This window comes from Lissotriton helveticus, chromosome 5_1, assembly GCF_964261635.1.
Source record: "Lissotriton helveticus chromosome 5_1, aLisHel1.1, whole genome shotgun sequence".
NCBI classification, from domain to species: Eukaryota; Metazoa; Chordata; class Amphibia; order Caudata; family Salamandridae; genus Lissotriton; species Lissotriton helveticus.
The window spans coordinates 2,035,165,589-2,035,185,733 of record NC_136065.1 but is presented as its reverse complement, the minus strand read 5'-3'; the positions used below and the strand labels follow the sequence as shown (position 1 = coordinate 2,035,185,733).

At 45.8% G+C, this 20,145-nt stretch overlaps 1 protein-coding gene across 1 annotated transcript in view; it reads right to left on the bottom strand.

Annotated features, from left to right (window-relative positions):
- LOC144756219 (uncharacterized) overlaps nt 1-20,145 on the bottom strand; it is a 134,199-nt gene that overhangs the window by 22,010 nt on the left and 92,044 nt on the right. The window contains exon 3 of the mRNA XM_078645835.1: nt 15,604-15,714. Coding sequence (XP_078501961.1) covers nt 15,604-15,714 — 111 coding nt within the window. The remainder of the gene's footprint in view (nt 1-15,603; nt 15,715-20,145) is intronic.

Here is a 20,145-nt window from a genome sequence, read left to right as displayed (position 1 = left end):
GCCATGTGCATTTTTATGTTTACTATGTAAATGTTGGAAGGTGGTTCTGACCTGAGCCGCCCGGATTTTTCGCTTTTTAACACCTATTTGTTGAGCTTTCACTGTGGGAGAGCCTCATAAGTTGGGACTCACCCAAACTGAACTCATGATGAAAGGGACTGCATGTGTATTTTACCGGTGCCCCCCTGGGAGCAAGGAGCACCGGGCTGGTTACATGCAGACGTGTGTACATGCACATGCACAAGTGTAAGGGGTGCGCTGGGGAGATTGCTAGCGTGCCAGCCCAGGAGCAGCTACAAAGTGAATGGTGTGGCAGAACTTATGCAGAACTGGGAGGTGATATGGAATAGCCTTTCTACAATGGGAAGAAACATTTGAGGGAAAGTCAGTGTGCTTTACTGTTTTTATTCCATTATTCTCCTATGAAGATGGGGAGCACATGGGTTAGTTTTACTTTCCTAGGGCCTACAAATTCCAGGCACGCACTAACGTCCACTGTAACTTATGTGGTCCAAAGTCATATTTGTACTGCTTTTGGGTCATACAGAAATGTCATATTTCACTGAGTCAGCTCATAACCAGGGCCAGGCAGGGGCTGACCCTGTCAGGCTGAATAAATGACCTTCCTCTCCGAGCTGTAGCCTCAGAGGTCCAGCCCTGCACAACAAGCATTCTAAGGCTGAAGAACTCCACTCCAAGAGAAGATGGGTGGAGCTACAGGTTCATCTTTAAGCAGCTGTCACCTGGTGCCAGGCACCAGGCTGCTCTGGAGGGAAGGCAGTGAGGGGGGGAAGGGGCTCTCAGAGACCATGTGGCATGAGACCCCTGGACGACGACATTTTGAACAAACCCAGAGGCCTGGGCAGGAAGAAGGGAGCAGGGGCAGAGAAGTGATGTGTCGCTGTGTGATAGGGCAAACTGAGACTTCCTGCTAGCCCCCTCCCCAATTCTCTAAAAGAGTTTGCACGGGAAGAGGAGCTCTCTCTGGAGGGTGGTCTGCTGAGGAAGACTGGTGCTGGAGCCTGGCGTCATGGGCAGTTGGAAGGAAGAAACCCCTGATTGTCCCAGGATGCAGAATTGTGCCAGGAAGGGAGTCCAGGACCAGTGAGCAGAAGCCTGGGCCTCTGCGCAAGGACAAGAGAGGTCCAGGAAGAGAGACAGGCGAAAGGCTGGTGCAGGGAGCCAGTGAAGGCAGCTCCCTGCTGAATTCACCCTCCTTGAGACCAGGAGGGCGAAGTGGCTGGGGAGCGCCACAAGGAGCAAGAAGAGACAAAAATGGTGCAGATCGGTACCCTGGGGCGGAGATATGCCCCCCAGAAGGTAGGCGACCTTTGTACTCTGAGGAGATAGACGAAGCGCGTGGGGCTCCGCCGCCGGGCTTAAATGTGCCCCCAGGGTGGGTCAGGTCCCGGGGACTGCCCCCAACACGAAGCGTTGATGTTATACAATGTCACAAAGTAATTCAAACCGCTTATGTATATTTGTAAATTGGTGCATAGCATTAAGTAGTGTGTGTGTTTAATAAATGTAAACTTACTTTTATAAAACAAAGTACAGACGGGACAATCAATTATTGAGTGTTAATTCTGCGTACCTGTAATGGCGATTACTAGCCCACACCACCTCCCGTGAGTAAGCCTTAGACTGCTCTGCAACGCTACCCTCTGAGAGTCAGGCGCTACACTAGGGTGTTTGGTTCCCAGTGAAGGACAAATGTGACATGTTATTTGTGCAGGCCTCACAGATACTGCCTCGTTTTCCAACAGTAAACATGGACATTTCTGTAAGTGGATGAAACTACTAAAGGAAAGGACATCATGTTCAGAAAGGAATATGCTACTTACCAGTATGCATCTGTTCTTGGCATGTAGGGCTGCTGGCATTCATATCTGTGCATAGATCGCCACCTAGTGTTGGGTCTGGATGATTGCACCTTGTTGTCCTGGAAGAGTCTTCGATGTTTCACGAGATAGGTGACTCCTCCCCTGGACTACAGTGCGCATGGGCATCTTCTCCATCCTCAGATTGTTTTTCGCCATTGTGGCAAAGATGGAGTATAGAAAAGTAAGAGATGACCATGTAAATGTATGTAGAAAAGCACTGCAGCTGTTACAGGCACCGGGGAGGAGGGTGGGCGATATGAATGTCAGCAGCCCTACATGCCAAGAACAGATGCATACTGGTAAGTAGCATATTCCGTTCGAGGCATGTGGGCTGCTGAATTCATATGTGTGCATAGACTGTATAGCAGTATCTCCTCTGGCGGTGGTCACCCGTACCAGCTACAGCAGTTTGAAAAAGGGTTTAAGGACAGCCTGGCCTACGGCAGCTTGCTGCTTTGCTTGCACATCTACACAGTAGTGTTTAGTGAAAGTGTGTATGGTAGACCATGTAGCTGCCTTACATATGTCTTCAAGGGGAATGTTTCCTAGGAATGCCATGGATGCCCCCATTTTACGCGTTGAGTGTGCTTTTGGGGGAACTGTTAGAGTGCGTTTGGCTTTTTGGTAGCATATTTGAATGCATTTAACTATCCATCTGGCTATTCCTGATTTTGAAATGGGATTTCCCTGGTGTTGTGGTGCGAAAGCAACGAATAGTTGCTTTTTTTCCTGAATGATTTAGTTTTGTCAACGTAATATAGCAGAGCCCTTTTTACATCTAGTGTGTGTAGGGCTCTCTCAGCCACTGACTGCGGGTTTTGGAAGAAAACTGGCAATTCTATGGACTGATTGATATGGAAAGTGGATATAACTTTAGGCATAAACTTAGGGTTAGTACGAAGCACTACCTTATTGTTGTGTATTTGCATGAAAGGCTCTTGAACGGTTAATGCCTGTAGCTCACTCACTCTCCTGAGGGAGGTAATGGCAATCAAAAATGCCACCTTCCAAGTTAGAAATTGTAATTCACATGAATGTAGAGGTTCAAACGGAGGTCCCAAAAGCCTGGTAAGTACTATATTTAAGTTCCAGACTGGTGAAGGTGGGTGCTTTGGATGGATGATCCTTTTAAGTCCTTCCATAAAAGCTTTGATTGGGGGTACTCTAAACAAAGACATGTGTTGTCTGCTTTGGAGATATGCTGCCATAGTGGCAAGATGTAGCCTTATGGAAGAGTATGCTAGATTGCATCTTTGAAGATGCAATAGGTAACAGATTACGTTTGGGATGGAAGCATCTAATGGATTGATTTGGTTATTTTTGCAATAAATTACACATCTTTTCCACTTTGCTGCATAGCATGCTCGTGTAGTTGGGCGCCTTGCCTCCTTGATATGTTCATGCAATCAGGAGGCAAATTAAGGTACCCGAACTCGAAGACTTCAGGAGCCAGATCGCTAGGTTCATCTGATTTGGATCAGGGTGCCTGATTTCTCCATGGTTCTGAGTTAAAAGATGTGGTGAGAGGCGCAGTCTTTGGTGGGGAACTACTGAAAGTTCTAGGAACGTTGTGTACCATGGTTGTCTTGCCCTTGTGGGAGCAACCAGGATCATTGTGAGTGACTGCTTGCATAGTTTGCGTGCCACCAGCGGAATCAGTGGGGCTGGTGGAAAAGCGTATGCAAATCTGCCTGACCAGTTCATCCATATCGCATTGCCCTGTGACAACGGATGTGGGAACATGGCAGCAAAGTACTGGCATTTTGAGTTTTCGTTTGTGGCAAACAGGTCTATTTCGGGATGCCCCCATTCTTGGAAGAAGGGTTGGAGAACCTGAGGGTGAATCTCCCATTCGTGTAGCTGTTGACTGTGCCTGCTTAACAGATCTGCTACTTGATTGTCTTTCCCTGGCAGGTGTTCTGCTAGGAGAAAAATGTTCTTTGGAATTGCCCACCTCCATATGCTCTCCTTGCTTCTGTATGTAATACATGGCTGTCATGTGGTCCGTCCGGATCAACACAGCCTTGTTGTACAAGTATTTCTGAAAAGCTTTCAGTGCTAGAAATACTGCTAGCAATTCTAAGTGGTTGATGTGCAGTGTCTTTTGATTGATTGTCCAGAGCCCTTGGACTGTGTATTGTAGTAGGTAGGCTCCCCAACCTGTCAGTGATGCATCCGCTGTTAGTACTACTTGTGGAACCGGCTCTTGGAACAGTCGCCCCTTGGAAAGGTTTTGTGGGTTCCACCACTGCAGAGAGTTGTAAGCGCGACTGTCCACCAACACTAGGTCTTTTAATTGTCATTGAGCTTGGTTCCACTGCCATGCTAGGCATTCTTGCAATAGACGCATTTGAAGTCGGGTATGAGGGAGAATGAATATGCAGGTGGCCATCATGCCTATGAGCTGCATGAACACTCGAGCTGGTAAAGAGTGTTGTGCCTGAAACTTTTGAATGAGAGTCTGCATATTGGCTATCCTGGCTGGATTTGGATATGCCTTTGCTACTGAGGTATATATTGTAGCTCCCAGATATTGCTGTATGCGGGAGGGCTGTAGATGTGATTTGGGGTAATTTATGGAAAACCCCAGACTGTGCAGCAGCTGGAGTGTCTGAGACGTATGGCTTGCACATTGTGCGTACGAATTGGCCTTTATGAGCCAATCGTCGAGGTATGGAAAAACGTGGATGTGTTGCCTTCCGAGGTGTGCTGCTACTACCGCTAGGCATTTTGTGAAAACTCTTGGGGCTGTAGTTACCCCGAAGGGGAGAACTTTGAATTTACAATGTTGACCTTTTATTGTGAACCTGAGGTATTTTCTGTGAGCTGGATGTATAGGTATGTGAAAGTATGCATCTTTGAGGTCTAATGTAGCAAGGAAGTCGCCTTTCTGGAGTAACGGGAGTACTTGCTGTAGAGTAATCATATGGAAATGCTCTGAGAGTATGTACTGATTTAGCGGTCTGAGGTCTAGTATGGGTCTGAGGGATCCATCTTTCTTGGGAATTAGGAAGTATAGAGAATATACTCCTGTTCCTTGGTGTTGAGAAGGGACTGGCTCTATGGCTCCCTTTTCTAGCATGGACGCGACCTCTTTTTGTATCAGTGTGATGTGTTCTTTGGACATAGGACGATGTTTGGGTGGTATGTTGGGTGGAGTAGAAGTGAGTTCCAGGCAGTAACCATACTGGATAATTTGTCTCACCCACCTGTCTGTGGTAATGGCGTTCCAGACTGGTAGGAATTGTTTTATTCTGCCTCCGACCGGTGTCGGGTGGTCTGGAGGGAGTGTGATAAAGTCACTGTTTGGTGGCAGTGGAGGCTCTGGTGTCATTGCCACCACGTCCCCTGCCCTTGTTATTGTTTCCCCTATAACCCCCTCTGTTGAAGCCTTAATTAAAGGTACTCTGGGTGTTACTTTTAAATGTAGAGGAAGTCTGTGATGTGTTGGCTCTTGCGGAGCCTCTGTAGGAGGAGCGATGAAAGGAACCACTATGTTGTTGAAACTGAAGTGCGCCCATAGACTTAGCAGTTTCCGTATCTTTTTTCATTTTGTCTAAGATGGTGTCTACTGCAGGACCAAACAGGAAATCTTGGTTAACTGGTTGGTTGAGGATTGTGGATTGCACCTCGTTCTTACAACCAGAGATGCGTAGCCACGCATGCCTGCGCAGTAATACACTAGTATTAATGGATCTGGCTGCTGTATAAGCTGCGTTAAGCGCACATTTAATGGAAGCATTAGTTATAAATTTGCCTTCCTGTATGAGGTTGTTAGCCTTAGCTTTAAAAGGTTCTGGTAGATGTTGCAGCAAACCTTCAAGTTGGTCGTAATGCGCTCTATCATAGCGTGCTAATAGAGCCTGTGAATTCGCAATCCTCCATGAGTTTGCAGCCTGTGAGGCTACCCTTTTGCCTGAGGCTTCTAATATCTTAGACTCTTTGTCAGGAGGGGGAGCATCTCCTGTTGTTTGTTAGTTGGCTCTCTTTCGAGCGTTTGCTACCACTAGTGAGTCTAGAGGCTACTGGGATTTAATATATGTAGGGTGTGAAGGGGGTGCCTTATATTTCTTCTCAATTCTGGGATTGAGTACACGTGCTCTGGCTGGATCTTTGAATATGTCTGGCGCGTGTCCACATTGTGGTATTTTGCTGCCCTATCTAGCAATTGGTTAAAAAGAATGGTGTCGTCAGTAGCCGACGGCTTTGTAGGGTATGTGGAGGTGTCTGGGATGGACTGTGGATCATATGGATCGTTCTGGTCATCCCATGGGTCAGCCTGTGCATCAGGATCCTGTGGCTCATCAAAATTACCCTGAGGATGTTCCCTCATGTTATCTTCCTCATCATACTGTGAATGTGTAGGAGAGTAAGGCACAAAAGGCATACTAGGAAAGAAAGGAGGAGGAGTGAAAGGCCCTGAGGGAGATGTCTCAAAGTATTTTCTCTTTGGAGGAACAGGGGAAGGAGTGTCTGTGTCCAGTGGTCTCTTTTTCCGGTGGTAAACTGTAACGTGTCCTGTTTCAGGGTCTATATACAGTTTAGATTGTTCCTCACTCACTGGATCAGGATGGAAGAGTTCTTTCTCAACGTGGCCTTGGTGCCGATGTTTTTGGCTTAGTGACTAGTCCGTGACTTTTTGGCTCGAGGGCCTTCGGTCGTGGAGCTCTTTCCGGTTCGACTGCTGCTTTAGGGTCGGAGACCTTTTTCGGTTCGATGTCCTTTGTTGGTTTTACAGTCTTTTTTGGTTCGGGGACCTTCTTTGGATCGACGACCTATTTCGGATCGACCGGAGTCTTTGGTTCAATACTTTTGGGTGTTTGGGCTTGTTTTTTATGATCGACGACCTTTTTCGGCTCGATGTTTTTGGTTGAGTCGACGTTTTTTTTCGTGTCGACGAGCTTTGTAGTGCGATCTTGTTTTTGTTGATCGCCACTCTTTTTAGGCTCGACGTTTTTCTTTGGGTCGAGTATTCTCTTTGGATCGACGACCTTCTTTGGCTCGGAGCTCTTTTTCAGTTCGAAAGCTTCTGGCTCGATAACCTTTTTGGGGTGGCTGACCTTCTTTGGTTCGAGAACCTTCTTCGGTTCGACGACCTTTGGTTCGACAACTTTCCTCGGTTCGACGACCTTCGGTTCGACAACCTTTTTCGGGTTGACAACCTTTTTGGGGAGAGTGTTGCTCGGTCCAGGTCTATCAGAAGGCTTGGTTTTGGGCTTTGGAGCCGAGCCGGAAGGCGGGGTCTCTGAAGGAGTTTGTCGATCTCGGCTAAGGCCTTTAGGCGATGCTTCGACCGGAGCCTTGTCTTTTGGGATAAGCGGGCTTGGGGGCTCAGTACTCACTCTTTGCCCCAGCGTGATCTGGTCATCGGAGTCCGACTGGTCCTCAACGGTGACGATTTCTAGATCCGAGTCCGCCGCTTCCGGGAGGTCGTGTTCGTCATCGAAGATATTCTCCTGTTCCGGTGCTTGCCACTGCATCTCTTGCCTAGCGGCCCGTCGATTCCGGATGGTCTTCTTCGGACGGAATTGGGCACACGCCGGGCAATTTTGTTTGTTGTGGTCTGGTGATAAACACCTGTTGCATACTGTATGTTTGTCAGTATGCGAAAATTTGGCGTGGCATTGTGGGCACCTTTTGAACGGGCTCCTTTCCATCGACAGCAGTCCCACGTGGCGTCGAAAAGGCCCAACTGCCCACGTCGACGACCGGATCGAGGGTGAAAGTTTGATCGAGTCAAGGAGTACCGAACGAGAACAATACCGTCGAGGTAGAAGGCCTTTTGGCCTTAGAAAGTAGATTAGTTTTGGTTCCGAAGTTGGAGTAGAGGAATAACATCCAAACCCAATGGCGGAAAAAACAATCCGAGGATGGAGACGATGCCCGTGCGCACTGTAGTCCAGGGGAGGAGTCACCTATCTCGTGATACTTCGAAGACTCTTCCAGGACAACAAGGTGCAATCATCCGGACCCAACACTAGGCGGCGATCTATGCACAGATATGAATTCAGCAGCCCACATGGCTCGAACATATATCTTCTTTTAACACATATTCTGTGGGGTGCATTACTTTGGTTGAATGCCATGTCTCCTAGAGGCAGTTTTGCAATTCAAAGCTGATTGTTGTGCTTAACCACTTCCATGCTAATGACAAGGTCAGCTCGTCATGCAGTACACTGGAGCTGTGCTTATGACGAGCTGACCTTGTCATGAACAATGGGAAATCTCTAGTACCAGCACCCAGCGGGAATTGCCTTAGCAGGCAAGGTGTTAAACTAACACCCACCCATCTCTACATAAGATTTACACCTGGCATTTCAGTCGTTAAATTGATTTCTGCTGAACTAAATTTTATATGGATTTGGGCTAATATACTAATCTAAAGGTTGTTTTGGTGCAACACTACATATCCCAAATGCACTTTTGTTACAGGAATGCAATTGCTTGTCTCAGACTACAAAAGGCAAGCATAGAATTTTTCACAGAAACCTTGTTATATGTTCATGCAAAAGATTGTTTTCACTGTGCTCTAGTTCAGCCACATCTTATATCAAAAATGGAGGCCCAATAGTCTAACAATCCAGTTTCCTGCAGAGGCACAACAAGTTCTGCACAGGTGAATAGGACAAAGGCTGCCTGAAAGTCAGAAGTTTGTGGCAGTATAACATCACGGTAATGTTATACTAAAAGTTCCTTTGAGCATACGGCGCTCAATATGAGTTTGTCGACGCGTTTCAGTGAAACAATCAAATTATCAACATCTAGATAATTTTACTGTTTTATCGTGATTAAAATGGATTGAATCAGAGATAAGATGTTCTGTACGAAATATGTTGGTCTGCAAACCAAAAGAATTGTAAATGTATACATGCACTGTACCACTTTATTTTCAACTGTTACTACTCTGTTTTCTTCTTTAATAAAAATAATAATTAAAAAAATAATTGAATCAATCAATAATTGTCCTGAAGAAGGTGATGATAATGTGATTGTTTCGCTGAAACGCTGCATTGACAGATAGAGCTCAAAGAAACTTTTATTTCTGTAGATTTGTCCTTTTTTGGCCTTTTTTTTAAAAAATGATTGTGAGAATGTTATGAATTTGTCAACTGTTTTTTTATTATTGTGATTACCAATTTATGTATTAAGTAGATAAGTGAAATATAGGTAACAATTGTTTTTAATATTTGTAAAAATGAAATAATAAATAATTTTTAAAATAAGAAATAATGTTTAAGGTTAATTACTGATCTAGTAAGTATTTGCTTCTTTCTCTCTTTCTGGCTCAAGGACGACTTTAGCCTTTTAATTCATATTGAGCACATAGTTATATGTCTAATGCAAACTGATTTGTTGTGGATATGTTTTACAGTTTTTGATGGTCTATAGAGTTCTGATTTTTCTAAGGCGTAAATTAGGTGATATAGAAAAGGGAATCTTATGTTGTTATTAGTATAAATACATCCTGTCCCTTTACTGAGTATTGGGAGCGACTCATTTGAGTTTTGATAACTTCATGAGAGTGTGGTCACTGCTGTGATGGGTAAGTAGTGCCTTGTCTAGCGAAGACATATACCTTTTGTGTGCCTTCATGAGTGTGAGGTCACTGCTGTGATGGGTAAGCAATGCCTTGTCTAGCGAAGACATACACCTTGTGATTGCCTCAGTGAGTGTGTGGTCACTGCTGTGATCTGCAAGCAGTACCTTGTCTAGTAAGGAAATACACCTTGTGTGTGCCTCTGTGAAAGAGTGGTCACTGCTTGTGATCGGTAAGCCTGCCTTGTCTAGCGAAGACATACACCTTGTGTGTGAGTGTGTGGTCACTGCTACGATTGGTAGGCAGTGCCTTGTCTAGTAAGGACATGCACCTAATGTGTGCCTCTGTGTGTGTGTTGAATTACAGTCAGTACGCAGTGCCTTGTCTAGTGAAGACATACAAAATATGGCCTAACCCACCAAAACACTAAATACTTTAGTCTTCCGGTGACAGAAATTCTGGGGGTTTGTGCAAGATTTCACAATACCCCCAACACGTTTACTATGCAACTATTTATTTCTGTCCCACTGTCCTTTCTTATGAGAATGTAAAAAAGGGGAAGAAGGTAAAAAAAAATGCCAAATACCATCAATACACCACACCATTCATCCAATGTAAAATATGTGGAGAAAGAGAGAAAGTACCTCACGGTAGAACCGCCAATGGGGTTGCTGGCTGACAATTACCAGTATACCCACTTATCATCATAGGTAACTTACTCTCTTGTAGTGGAAAAGAAAAGAGACCGAAACAAGAAAAAGACCAGACACCATACAACATTGCTTTTTCTTCACGAAAACCAGAAAGCGTGCTGGTTATTCGTGCAATAGCAAGGCAAGGGAAACCACGCTTACTATTGTGTGTACACATACACCTAAATTACCCCAGTGAGGAATAATAAATGTGGATCTCACCATTAAAATTAAAGAGCTAGCTGGCCACTCCTCATTTTATTCTGGGCTGCGAGCTCTCCAAATTAAAACCGGTTCACACTGAACCAATTTTTACTATAGCCAACATGTTTCGTTGCTCTATTTTATGCAACTTCTTCAGGGCCAACGAGGGGTTATCTTCTCATATTTCCACTTCAATATTTACACCACCTGGAGGTTGCGTCGTGGTAGCATACCTGTAAACCTCTCACTTAGGACGCCAGTGTCAATTGATCACGTGTCCAACAGAAAACCAACTGCAGTCTGGTCTTCCCAGCCGATTCACACCAGCGTCGTGAAATCGACCATCATGGGGTCGATTTCACGACGCTGGTGTGAATCGGCTGGGAAGACTAGACTGCAGTTGGTTTTCTGTTGGACCCATGATCAATTGACACTGGCGTCCTAAGTGAGAGGTTTACAGGTATGCTACCACGACGCAACTTCCAGGTGGTGTAAATATTGAAGTGGAAATATGAGAAGATAACCCCTCGTTGGCCCTGAAGAAGTTGCATAAAATAGAGCAACGAAACATGTTGGCTATAGTAAAAATTGGTTCAGTGTGAACCGGTTTTAATTTGGAGAGCTCGCAGCCAAGAATAAAATGAGGAGTGGCCAGCTAGCTCTTTAATTTTAATGGTGGGAACCACATTTATTATTTCTCACTGGGGTAATTTAGGTGTATGTGTACACACAATAGTAAGCGTGGTTTCCCTTGCCTTGCTATTGCACGAATAACCAGCACGCTTTCTGGTTTTCGTGAAGAAAAAGCACTGTTGTATGGTGTCTGGTCTTTTTCTTGTTTCTGTCTCTTTTCTTTTCCACTACAAGAGAGTAAGTTACCTATGATGATAAGTGGGTATACTGGTAATTGTCAGCCAGCAACCCCATTGCCGGTTCTACCGTCAGGTACTTTCTCCACATATTTTACATTGGATGAATGGTGTGGTGTATTGATGGTATTTGAATTTTTTTTACCTTCTTCCCCTTTTTAGGTCTCGGGCCTAGCGTCACACTGCGTAAGCAGTGTGGGCGGAGCCCGAGATTTTATGACTTCAACAGTGTGGAACTTTATCCCGCCTCTCTCTTCCATTGGCTAGCTTCGTAAATGGAGGCTAGCCATTGGAAGAGAGGTGCGTCAATTACTATTTTCCCCATCTTGATGCGATCCGTGGGCGTTTCTGGCTCTTTTTTAAGTCCCGCCCCTTTTTTCGTCATGCCATTCACGTGCTGTTGCTCATGCGCTCCTCGCTTGCTGTCCTGCCCCCCCCCCCCCGATCGGCAGCAACTCATCCTCCCCAGTCTTGCTCTGTGTCCCGGGATCGGCAGCCCTCCTCCCCTCCCTGTCCCGGGGTCGGTGGCTCTCCTCCCCCTCCACCAGTCTGGATCGGCCGCCCTCCCTCCCCCTTCAGTCTTTCCCTGTCCCGAGATCGCCTCCTCCCTCCCTCCCTCCTCTGACAGTGCAGCTCTGCTCAGCACTCTGCACAAGACGGCATGCAGTGCAGCCGCACCGGGACCCGCCTGCAGCCTATAGGTGGCCGAGAAGCACCTTTACGGGGCCTTTCACAGCCCTCTGCGGGGCCCCGAGAACAGCCTCTCGCCTGTGGGGAAGTGCCCTGCGGATCTGGGCTTGTTAAAAAAATGTTCGTGACTGCGCAGAAGTCTCTTAAAGGCGGAAATATTCCATAAGTTGGTTGTGCAGGCAGGCCCCTCCTCCGCCCGAGAAAAAATTGAAAGTATGCCGACCAGACACGTCATGGGCATTGTGGGTAAAAGCAGGCCGCCCGGTTAGTTTTTTTTTGTATGGTAAAGCAGGTTTTGCGTGATTGTGTGATCTTCGGCAGGCAGCGTGGTGATGCTGTGAAGCTGCAGCAGTTCAGGGGGAAACTGCGTCCGAGGTAGGAGCGAGGCATCGCCGCGGAGGAGGAATCAGGCCGGCTGCTGGGCACTGAGCAGTGAAAAACCCAGGAGCAGCAACCCCCCCCCCCCTACCTCGGGAGCCCGGTTCGTTTCATTCTGGTCTCATTTCTGTGCCTGTCCCCTTGCTCAGCGCTCGGTCTTTTTCTGCTCATCCTCCCTCTCTCAGTGTATTCAGTAGAGCTTCACTGGCCTGACTTGTTGCTGACATATTGATTTGCACGTTTTGCCAAAGCGTTGCAGGTTCCCGGGTATTGAATGCTGTATGATGTCACTCTGAGGGTGGCACAGGTATTTCCTGGATTTCTCTTCCGCCTCTCAGTGTAGACTGCAGGCTTGCTGTTCATCCTTCGGCCTGGTGAGGTTGGTGACTGCCTGGGAGAAAGTTCCGTAATATTAGTTCCAGAGTCTGCCCGTGTCTCCCTTTACAGCCTCAGGCTTGTGATCGCTGCTGCTGGGTTTGGTCACTAGATGTCTCTTCGCTACTGGTACATTTTGCAGGACAAGATTTCTGTTTCAGCGGGTCACATATTATCTCTTTTTGTCAGATTCAGATTCTCTGCTTCAGAGCTTTCCCTGTTTGTTTTGTCAGTATGTATTCCCTTCATCTTTCTCTATCTTGGGGCCTTTTACTCTCTTCATCTCTCGCTTCCTCCCTGTGAGCCTCTCTTGCTGCATTTCTGTCTGTATGTGATTTTCTCTCCCCTGTCTTATTCCCTGTGATCGATCGATCTGTCTGTCTGTCTGTCTGTGTCACAAAACAGGCATCAATGTGATATGGTCCTGTGTATCACCATAATCGGTCTGAGTGGCACCTCAAATGTCACCAGACCCCCCCGCCCCCCCTCCCAATGTCAGTATAGAAACATATAGCGCAAGTTACTCATCATGTATTTTTTGTATTGCATGCTTACTTTGGTGCAATGAGCATGACACCATTGCATCATTTTCAATCATGTAAATGTTTATTTAAAGCAGTAAATAAAGTACAGGCTTTCATTCTTTAGTTGTGCTAATAGTATGAGAAAAAGTATTTAATTCTACAGTTACAAAACAGGGCTCCTCATAAAACATGTTTGGCTTCAAAAGCACATTCTGGCTATAGGAATCAGAGATGCTGAAGCTGATAGCAAGCCAGAGCTAACAGGGGCCAGGGACCCTGATTGCAGTTAGAACGTTTAGCTTTTGTGAATATAGCAGTGCGCACAGCAGAAAGTGGTTTCACCAGACATTTTTGAAACTCCTTATGCAATGTAGAATGAGCACTTGGCCCTGGTTCTATTTAGAATGTTCAGGGGTTGCTTTTACACAAAGGCTACAACACAAGGAGCAATGGCTAAGCTCAGTGTTTGAAGCTTTTCCTGTTATAGTCTGCTAACAATGGGCCCTGTGTGTAGTTTGAATGTTTAGGGTTTGTTTTACAATTCATGAACAGGTTTCTAATTGAACAGTGGCAATGCTGATGCGCTGCAGAGGCCGCCTGTAGGAAAACGCCTTTTTTTGTAGGTCACCCCGGTTTCTTCTGGACTGATGCTTCTGGTTGTTTAGGTCGAGTCTGGGCGGCTCATGCGCTGTTCTGCAAGGCATGCTGTATTCAGGTAGGGACTTGAAGCTCCGCCCACTCTCTGCCCATATTTTTCATCGACTTGTCATTGTCCACAGTAAACTGTGGCTGTTTATTGGTCAGTAGGCTTAGTATTCCCTCCTTAGTCCTGCCTTATCTCATTTTGTAACAACCCATGGCGACACCCCCTGCTACATGTGTTTTTACTCAGTAGGCTCTATTCATAGCCACCGATCACTATTTTCTCAAATAGCTTTGGACACGCTCTCTCCTAACACTTTAAAAAAATGTTTGCGAAGCAATAGGTCTTGCATTTGCAAGAGTTTAAGCTATTGGCATTGTAAATGACAATGCCTTTTAATTATCTGTCTTAAAATCAACACATACATAAAAGGCATTGTCGTTTACAATGCCAATAGCTCAAACTCTCATAAATGCGAGACCTATTGCATTGCAAATGCTGGTTTACATTGTCATAAGAAAGGACACTGGTACAGAAATAAACAGTTGCATAGTAAACGTGTTGGGGTATTGTGAAATCTTGCACAAACCCCCAGAATTTCTGTCACCGGAAGACTAAAGTATTAAGTGTTTTGGTGGGTTAGGCCATATTTTGTACATTACAGTTTGAGTGTGGGGTGGCCTTTTCACTTTCTCTCCCCCTTGTGCTCCCATTACATTGTAGTGAAGACATACACCTTGTGTGCGTCTCCGTGAGTGTGTGTTCATTGCAGTGATCGTTAAGCAGTGTCTTGTCTATTGTGCCTACGTGAGTGTGTGGTCACTGCTGTGATGGGTGAGCAGTGCCTTGTCTAGTGAGGATACACCTTATGTCTGCCTCTGTGAATGTGTGTTCAACGCTGCAGTCAATAAGCAGTGCTTTGTCTAGCGAGGACATACACCTTGTGTGTGCCTCCGTGTTTGTTCACTGCTGTGATGGGTGACCAGTGCCTTGTCTAGTGAGGATACACCTTATGTGTGCCTCCATGAATGTGTTTTCAACGCTGCAGTCAATAAGCAGTGCTTTGTCTAGTGAGGACATACACCTTGTGAGTTCCTATGTGAGTGTTTGTTCACTGCTGTGATGGTTTAAGCAGTGTGTTATCTAGTGAGGATACACCATATGTCTGCCTCCATGAATGTGTGTTCAATGCTGCAGTCAATAAGCAGTGCTTTGTCTAATGAAGACATACACCTTGTGAGTGCTTACGTGAGTGTGTGTTCACTGCTGTGATGGTTTAAGCAGTGTGTTGTCTAGTGAGGCTACACTTATGTGTGCCTCCATGAGTGTGTGGTCACTGCTGCAGCCAATAAGCAGTGCTTTGTCTAGTGAGGACATACACCTTGCGAGTGCTTACGTGAGTGTTTGTTCACTGCTGTGATGGTTTAAGCAGTGTGTTGTTTAGTGAGGATACACCTTATGTGTGCCTCCATGAGTGTGTTTTCAACGCTGCAGTCATTAAGCAGTGCTTTGTCTAGTGAGGACATACACCTTGTGAGTGCCTATGTGAGTGTTTGTTCACTGCTGTAATGGGTGATCAGTGCCTTGTCTAGTGAAGACATACACCTTGTGAGGGCTTACGTGAGTGTTTGTTCACTGCTGTGATGGTTTAAGCAGTGTGTTGTCTAGTGAGGCTACACTTATGTGTGCCTCCATGAGTGTGTGGTCACTGCTGTGATCGGTAAGCAGTGCCTTGTCTAGTGAGCAGAGGTGTCCCACATGGACAAGGCCATCACTCTCACATCCTGGCTAAAGCACCGCTTGCTTACTTGGGGAGCTAATGACACGGTCTCTTCTCTTGGACTCATTGTTGTCCATAGGATGGAGCAGTTGTGCTTCTTTCATTGTCAACGAATAGACAGTACTGGCAATGACAGGGCCTGTTAAAGAAAGAAATCACAAATAAGTAAGTCTGCAAGAGGGCAATATACAATACTGAGAAGTATCTGCTGTGTGTGTCACACAACAGACACTCATTGGTGGAGCGGATGTTGAGCACAGCACGACAGGCTTAGTCCAGAAAAGACAAACAAAGTGACAGATGTGCACACCCATCCAATAGAGACAATGTGAGAGAAGGACCCACTCCCCTCACAAAACACAATGTGGAAGACTGACTTCTCTTCAGGAGAGACCGAGTGAGAGGTAGGCATGTGCTTCAAGAGAGAGACCACGTGGGAGAGGTCATCGCCCTTCAAGAGAGACAATGAGAGACACATCCTCCCCAACATAAGAATCAATGATACGGCTTCAACCCTGAGCAGGGAGGATGTAAGTGATGCCTCCCTCAGGATACAGTGCAAGAGATGCATTGTGCCTTGCATGCTTCCTTTCTTGGTTTGGGTGAACTGATGCACCATGGGTTAGTGTGGCCTAGAGAATGGAATGATGTCACGGAATGTCAGCGTACGTAAGCACATTCTAGTTGGCCAGGTTTTGGACAGTTGATGGGAGGATGGAGCCTCGAGAGAAGTTACCATAGTTTGGTCGTAACATGGAAAACAAGCATTTGCAATGCAATAGGTCTCGCATTAGGAAAGTTTGAGCTATTGGTATTGTAAACGTCAAATTTTTTATGTATGTGTTGGTTTTGAAAACAGCTAAATTAATAGCTTTGTCATTTACAATGCCAATAGTTTTAACTTTCGCAAATGTGACACCTATAGCATTTGTACTGCAATATGTGTTGTATTTACGTGACTTCGATGTATTGATATTACAAATAACGATGGCTTTTAATTTTTTTAAATAATTAATACTTAAATAAAAGTTATTGTGATTTAAAATGGCAGTAGCTTAAAGTGTTGTACATACCTTTTGTGAAGATTATGTTTTGTGTATTTTATTGTAACGACATGCACAGAAGTGAAATATTGACATATTTTTGTGACATTTGTAATAAAGCTTGAAACATTGAGAGAACATATTTGAACCACTTGTTGTTGAAGGGTTGCACAGATTGATGCTGTGTTGGCGACGAGTGATGCTGTGGCGTTCAGTGATGCTGTGGCGTTCAGTGATGCTGTGGTAGTACATAGTGATGTTGTGGTGCCTTTGAGTGATGCTGTGGTGATGCGATAGATAGATAGAGTGAGGGCGATAGATAGATAGCTAGATAGAGTGAGGGCGATAGACAGAGTGAGGGCGATAGATAGATAGAGTGAGGGCGATAGATAGATAGAGTGAGGGCGATAGATAGATAGACAGACAGATAGAGTGAGGGCAATAGATAGCTAGAGTTGCGGTGCCGGGCACTGTGGGGCACGACAGCCACAGATGAAGGGCAAGAGTGATTTGCACATGGGGTGGGGGTTTTAGGCACCAGTTTGGCAATATAGGGAAACACTGGGTTGTGTGGTGCACGCTGCTGTAAGAAGGGGAGAGAAGGCAACTTGTGGCAGCAGGGGCCCGCGTTATTCCCCTGACTCATGGTATGGTGGTCTGCATGGCACAACAGAGCTTGGTAAAAATATGCCCTCCCTATCTTAATTAAACTCCGTTGTGTGTCCGTTTAAGCTCTTCTGTTGTATATACTCCAAGCAATGCAGGGCACGTTAAATATATAAATAAGCACAACAGTCGTGTCCTACTTTCTCATGCTCTCTTAAAAGAAAACAAAAAGAACAAGATGGGGTTAAAAATAAACAAAATGGCACCAACGACAGGTCCTCGCATGCCCCGACTTAATAGTAACTTGGCATGCTCCTCCCCGCGACAAGTAACCCAAAGCTCACATTACAATAATCCCGCCGGATACCAGAGTAAAGATGAGTTTCCCACCAACATTTCAAGTTATCGTTCTTGGCTTAACAGCCAGATCACATGGACGGAGATGCAGCCAACATCAAAATATTTGACTGCACAAGCACAGTTTCTATCCTCAATGGGGAGCGGCTGGCTAATGTGCAGGGCATACATTTAGGGGTGCTCAAGGGGTAACATTGCAATAACATTAAAACGCATCGTTTTGGACAACCAAGTAGACGAGGCCTGTGCATGGGGCTTGCATAGAAATAACATGCCATTAAGTAATGCTTTATTTTGTCAAGTTTGGAGGGCTCTGGGGGAGTACCCGGCATGACGTGGAATATGCTTTTGTGACGTCACTGTCCCCAATGGTTTGGCACGACACACCTTGTCACCAACATGTGGTGTGCCCATCAAACTAGTGACCTAACTAAATGGTAATATTTTATTCTCAGACACTCAAATGTTATTTACTCATGCATACATATCTGTACACAAAAGCGCATGTGCATTTCACACGTGCACATTCAAATCAATTTTAGAAAATGCAAAAAATGTATGCCAACACCATTAACCGCCACATATGGTAAGACGTTAATTTACATGCATTCCTTGATCATAGCAAGACAACAAATTAGGCCAGATATCACTGCAATCAAAATGTCCAGCTATGGAAAATCCGAATATTTAAAGTTCTGCATTAAAAAAACACCCACAGAAGCAATGTTGTCACGTGACTGGTAAAAAAAAAACAGAATGGGGTGGCCTACGCAAACAGGATACAACTGCAAAGAGAAAACAGAGAAGCCTCGCCATTCAGGGAATCAAATGAGCGGGCTAACCGATGCATATTGCACAGAAAATGAAATCGATTATTCCCACTACCTTCCATGGAAACCAAGCATGTAATCAATGGCAAATATGCACAAACCAACAGGTGGAAAAGAAACTGACAATTAAAAAAAATATATCCAAAAATACTTCACAAACCACACCGGAGTCAGACTAGTCTGTAGAAAGGTTGTGAAATAAAATGTATATAGGTGGAAACTGAAGGCTGTCCATGGTTGTTCTGATCAATACACATTTCCTTCCCAAAACAACGTATAGAAACTGCCAGACTTGAGACGCTTGTTGCACGTTTCAATACAACACGTTTTATACTACAGGGCACATAGCGCTTTAAACAAGGATTTAATTCATTAGAACAGATCTGTGATTATAACAGTGAACAATGGATGGAGCAGTCTCATGCTTGTCACTTTATTCCCAACCAAAAAAGCATGCACACGTGAATTAGAAACAAATTAATTACCTTTGTTTTTTAGGGACAGCGTGCTCGATCTATAGCTGTTTTCCGTGTAACTCCACTTTCCCAAAATAAAAAAAAAAGCATTTACAATGCATTAGCTCTTGCATAAAAAGATCTTTATAGCCACGGTTATCCCTATTAATATAATGATAAATACACAGCCGATCAACAGACGGAGCCTGTATGCAGGAACTGTGCTCGGTCCGTTGCTAAAATGAAGGTTAATTATGACTTAATTTTATAAACGGTTAATTTAATTAATTGATTTATCCTTGGGAGTCGCCTTTTGTTGGGCATGGCCCCAGCGGCTCGGAGTGCCCTTACCAACAAAACCATGATGGGCTTTAGCTCAGATTACTAGCAAATGGCTAGCAATGTCACCATCCCTTGGGAGAGGGGGGCTTTGAAGCTCTGCCACTGCGCACGTCTTTTTTCCCAAAAGTCATTTATGGGATACTGAATCCACTCAGCCACAGGAGCTTCGGGGGAGGGGGAGGGGGCGCGGGGGGGATCTCAAGAAGGGGCACGGGGCGTGCACTCACCGACTTGCAGGACATTATCCATGCAGCCCGTCTCTAGCAGGCGGATGCCTCGGCAGAAGGGTAGCCCGTCCCTGGCTGCGGGTGCTACGGTGGTCCCCGTGGGAGTTGCCGGAGCGGCTCCTGCTGCCCCTGCAGGCGCTGGGGCTGAGCCGGCTGCGACCCTGGCCGGCAGCGTGGGCTTTCCTGACCACCCCGGTACTGGAAGGAGGAAAACATGCATATTTGACACTTGGAGCGGGAGAATTCCAGTGGACGATGCGGCGCTGGAAGGGCTCAGGGATGCAGCTGAAGAGCTCCTCCACCTGCTCAAATGCCCAGCTCTCGGCCACGCTCTTGGCCGCGCAGTCCAGCAGCGACTAGGGCAGCAGCGGGGGCCTGGTAGGCGGTGAGGAGGAAGAGCTGGCCGGGTACGGCCGCGAACAGAGGTACTTGACTGGACGGCAGCAGCTCGACCTCCACCCATTCTAAATAGTAGGGCGCAGTCTCCTTGAAGCGGGGCCCTGCTCAGTTGTAAAGTACAAACAAGCGCGGCCGCTAAAAGTAGGGACCGTGCTCCAAAATAATTAAAGACATACAAAATGCGAAAGCGGCCCATACTACAGCAAAACAATTAATTAAACAAACGCGGTCCCCAAAGTGGAAGAGGACCGCGTTATAAAATTTTTTTAAAAAGTCGGCCTGGAGCGCAGAAGAGACGCGGGAGGGCAGGA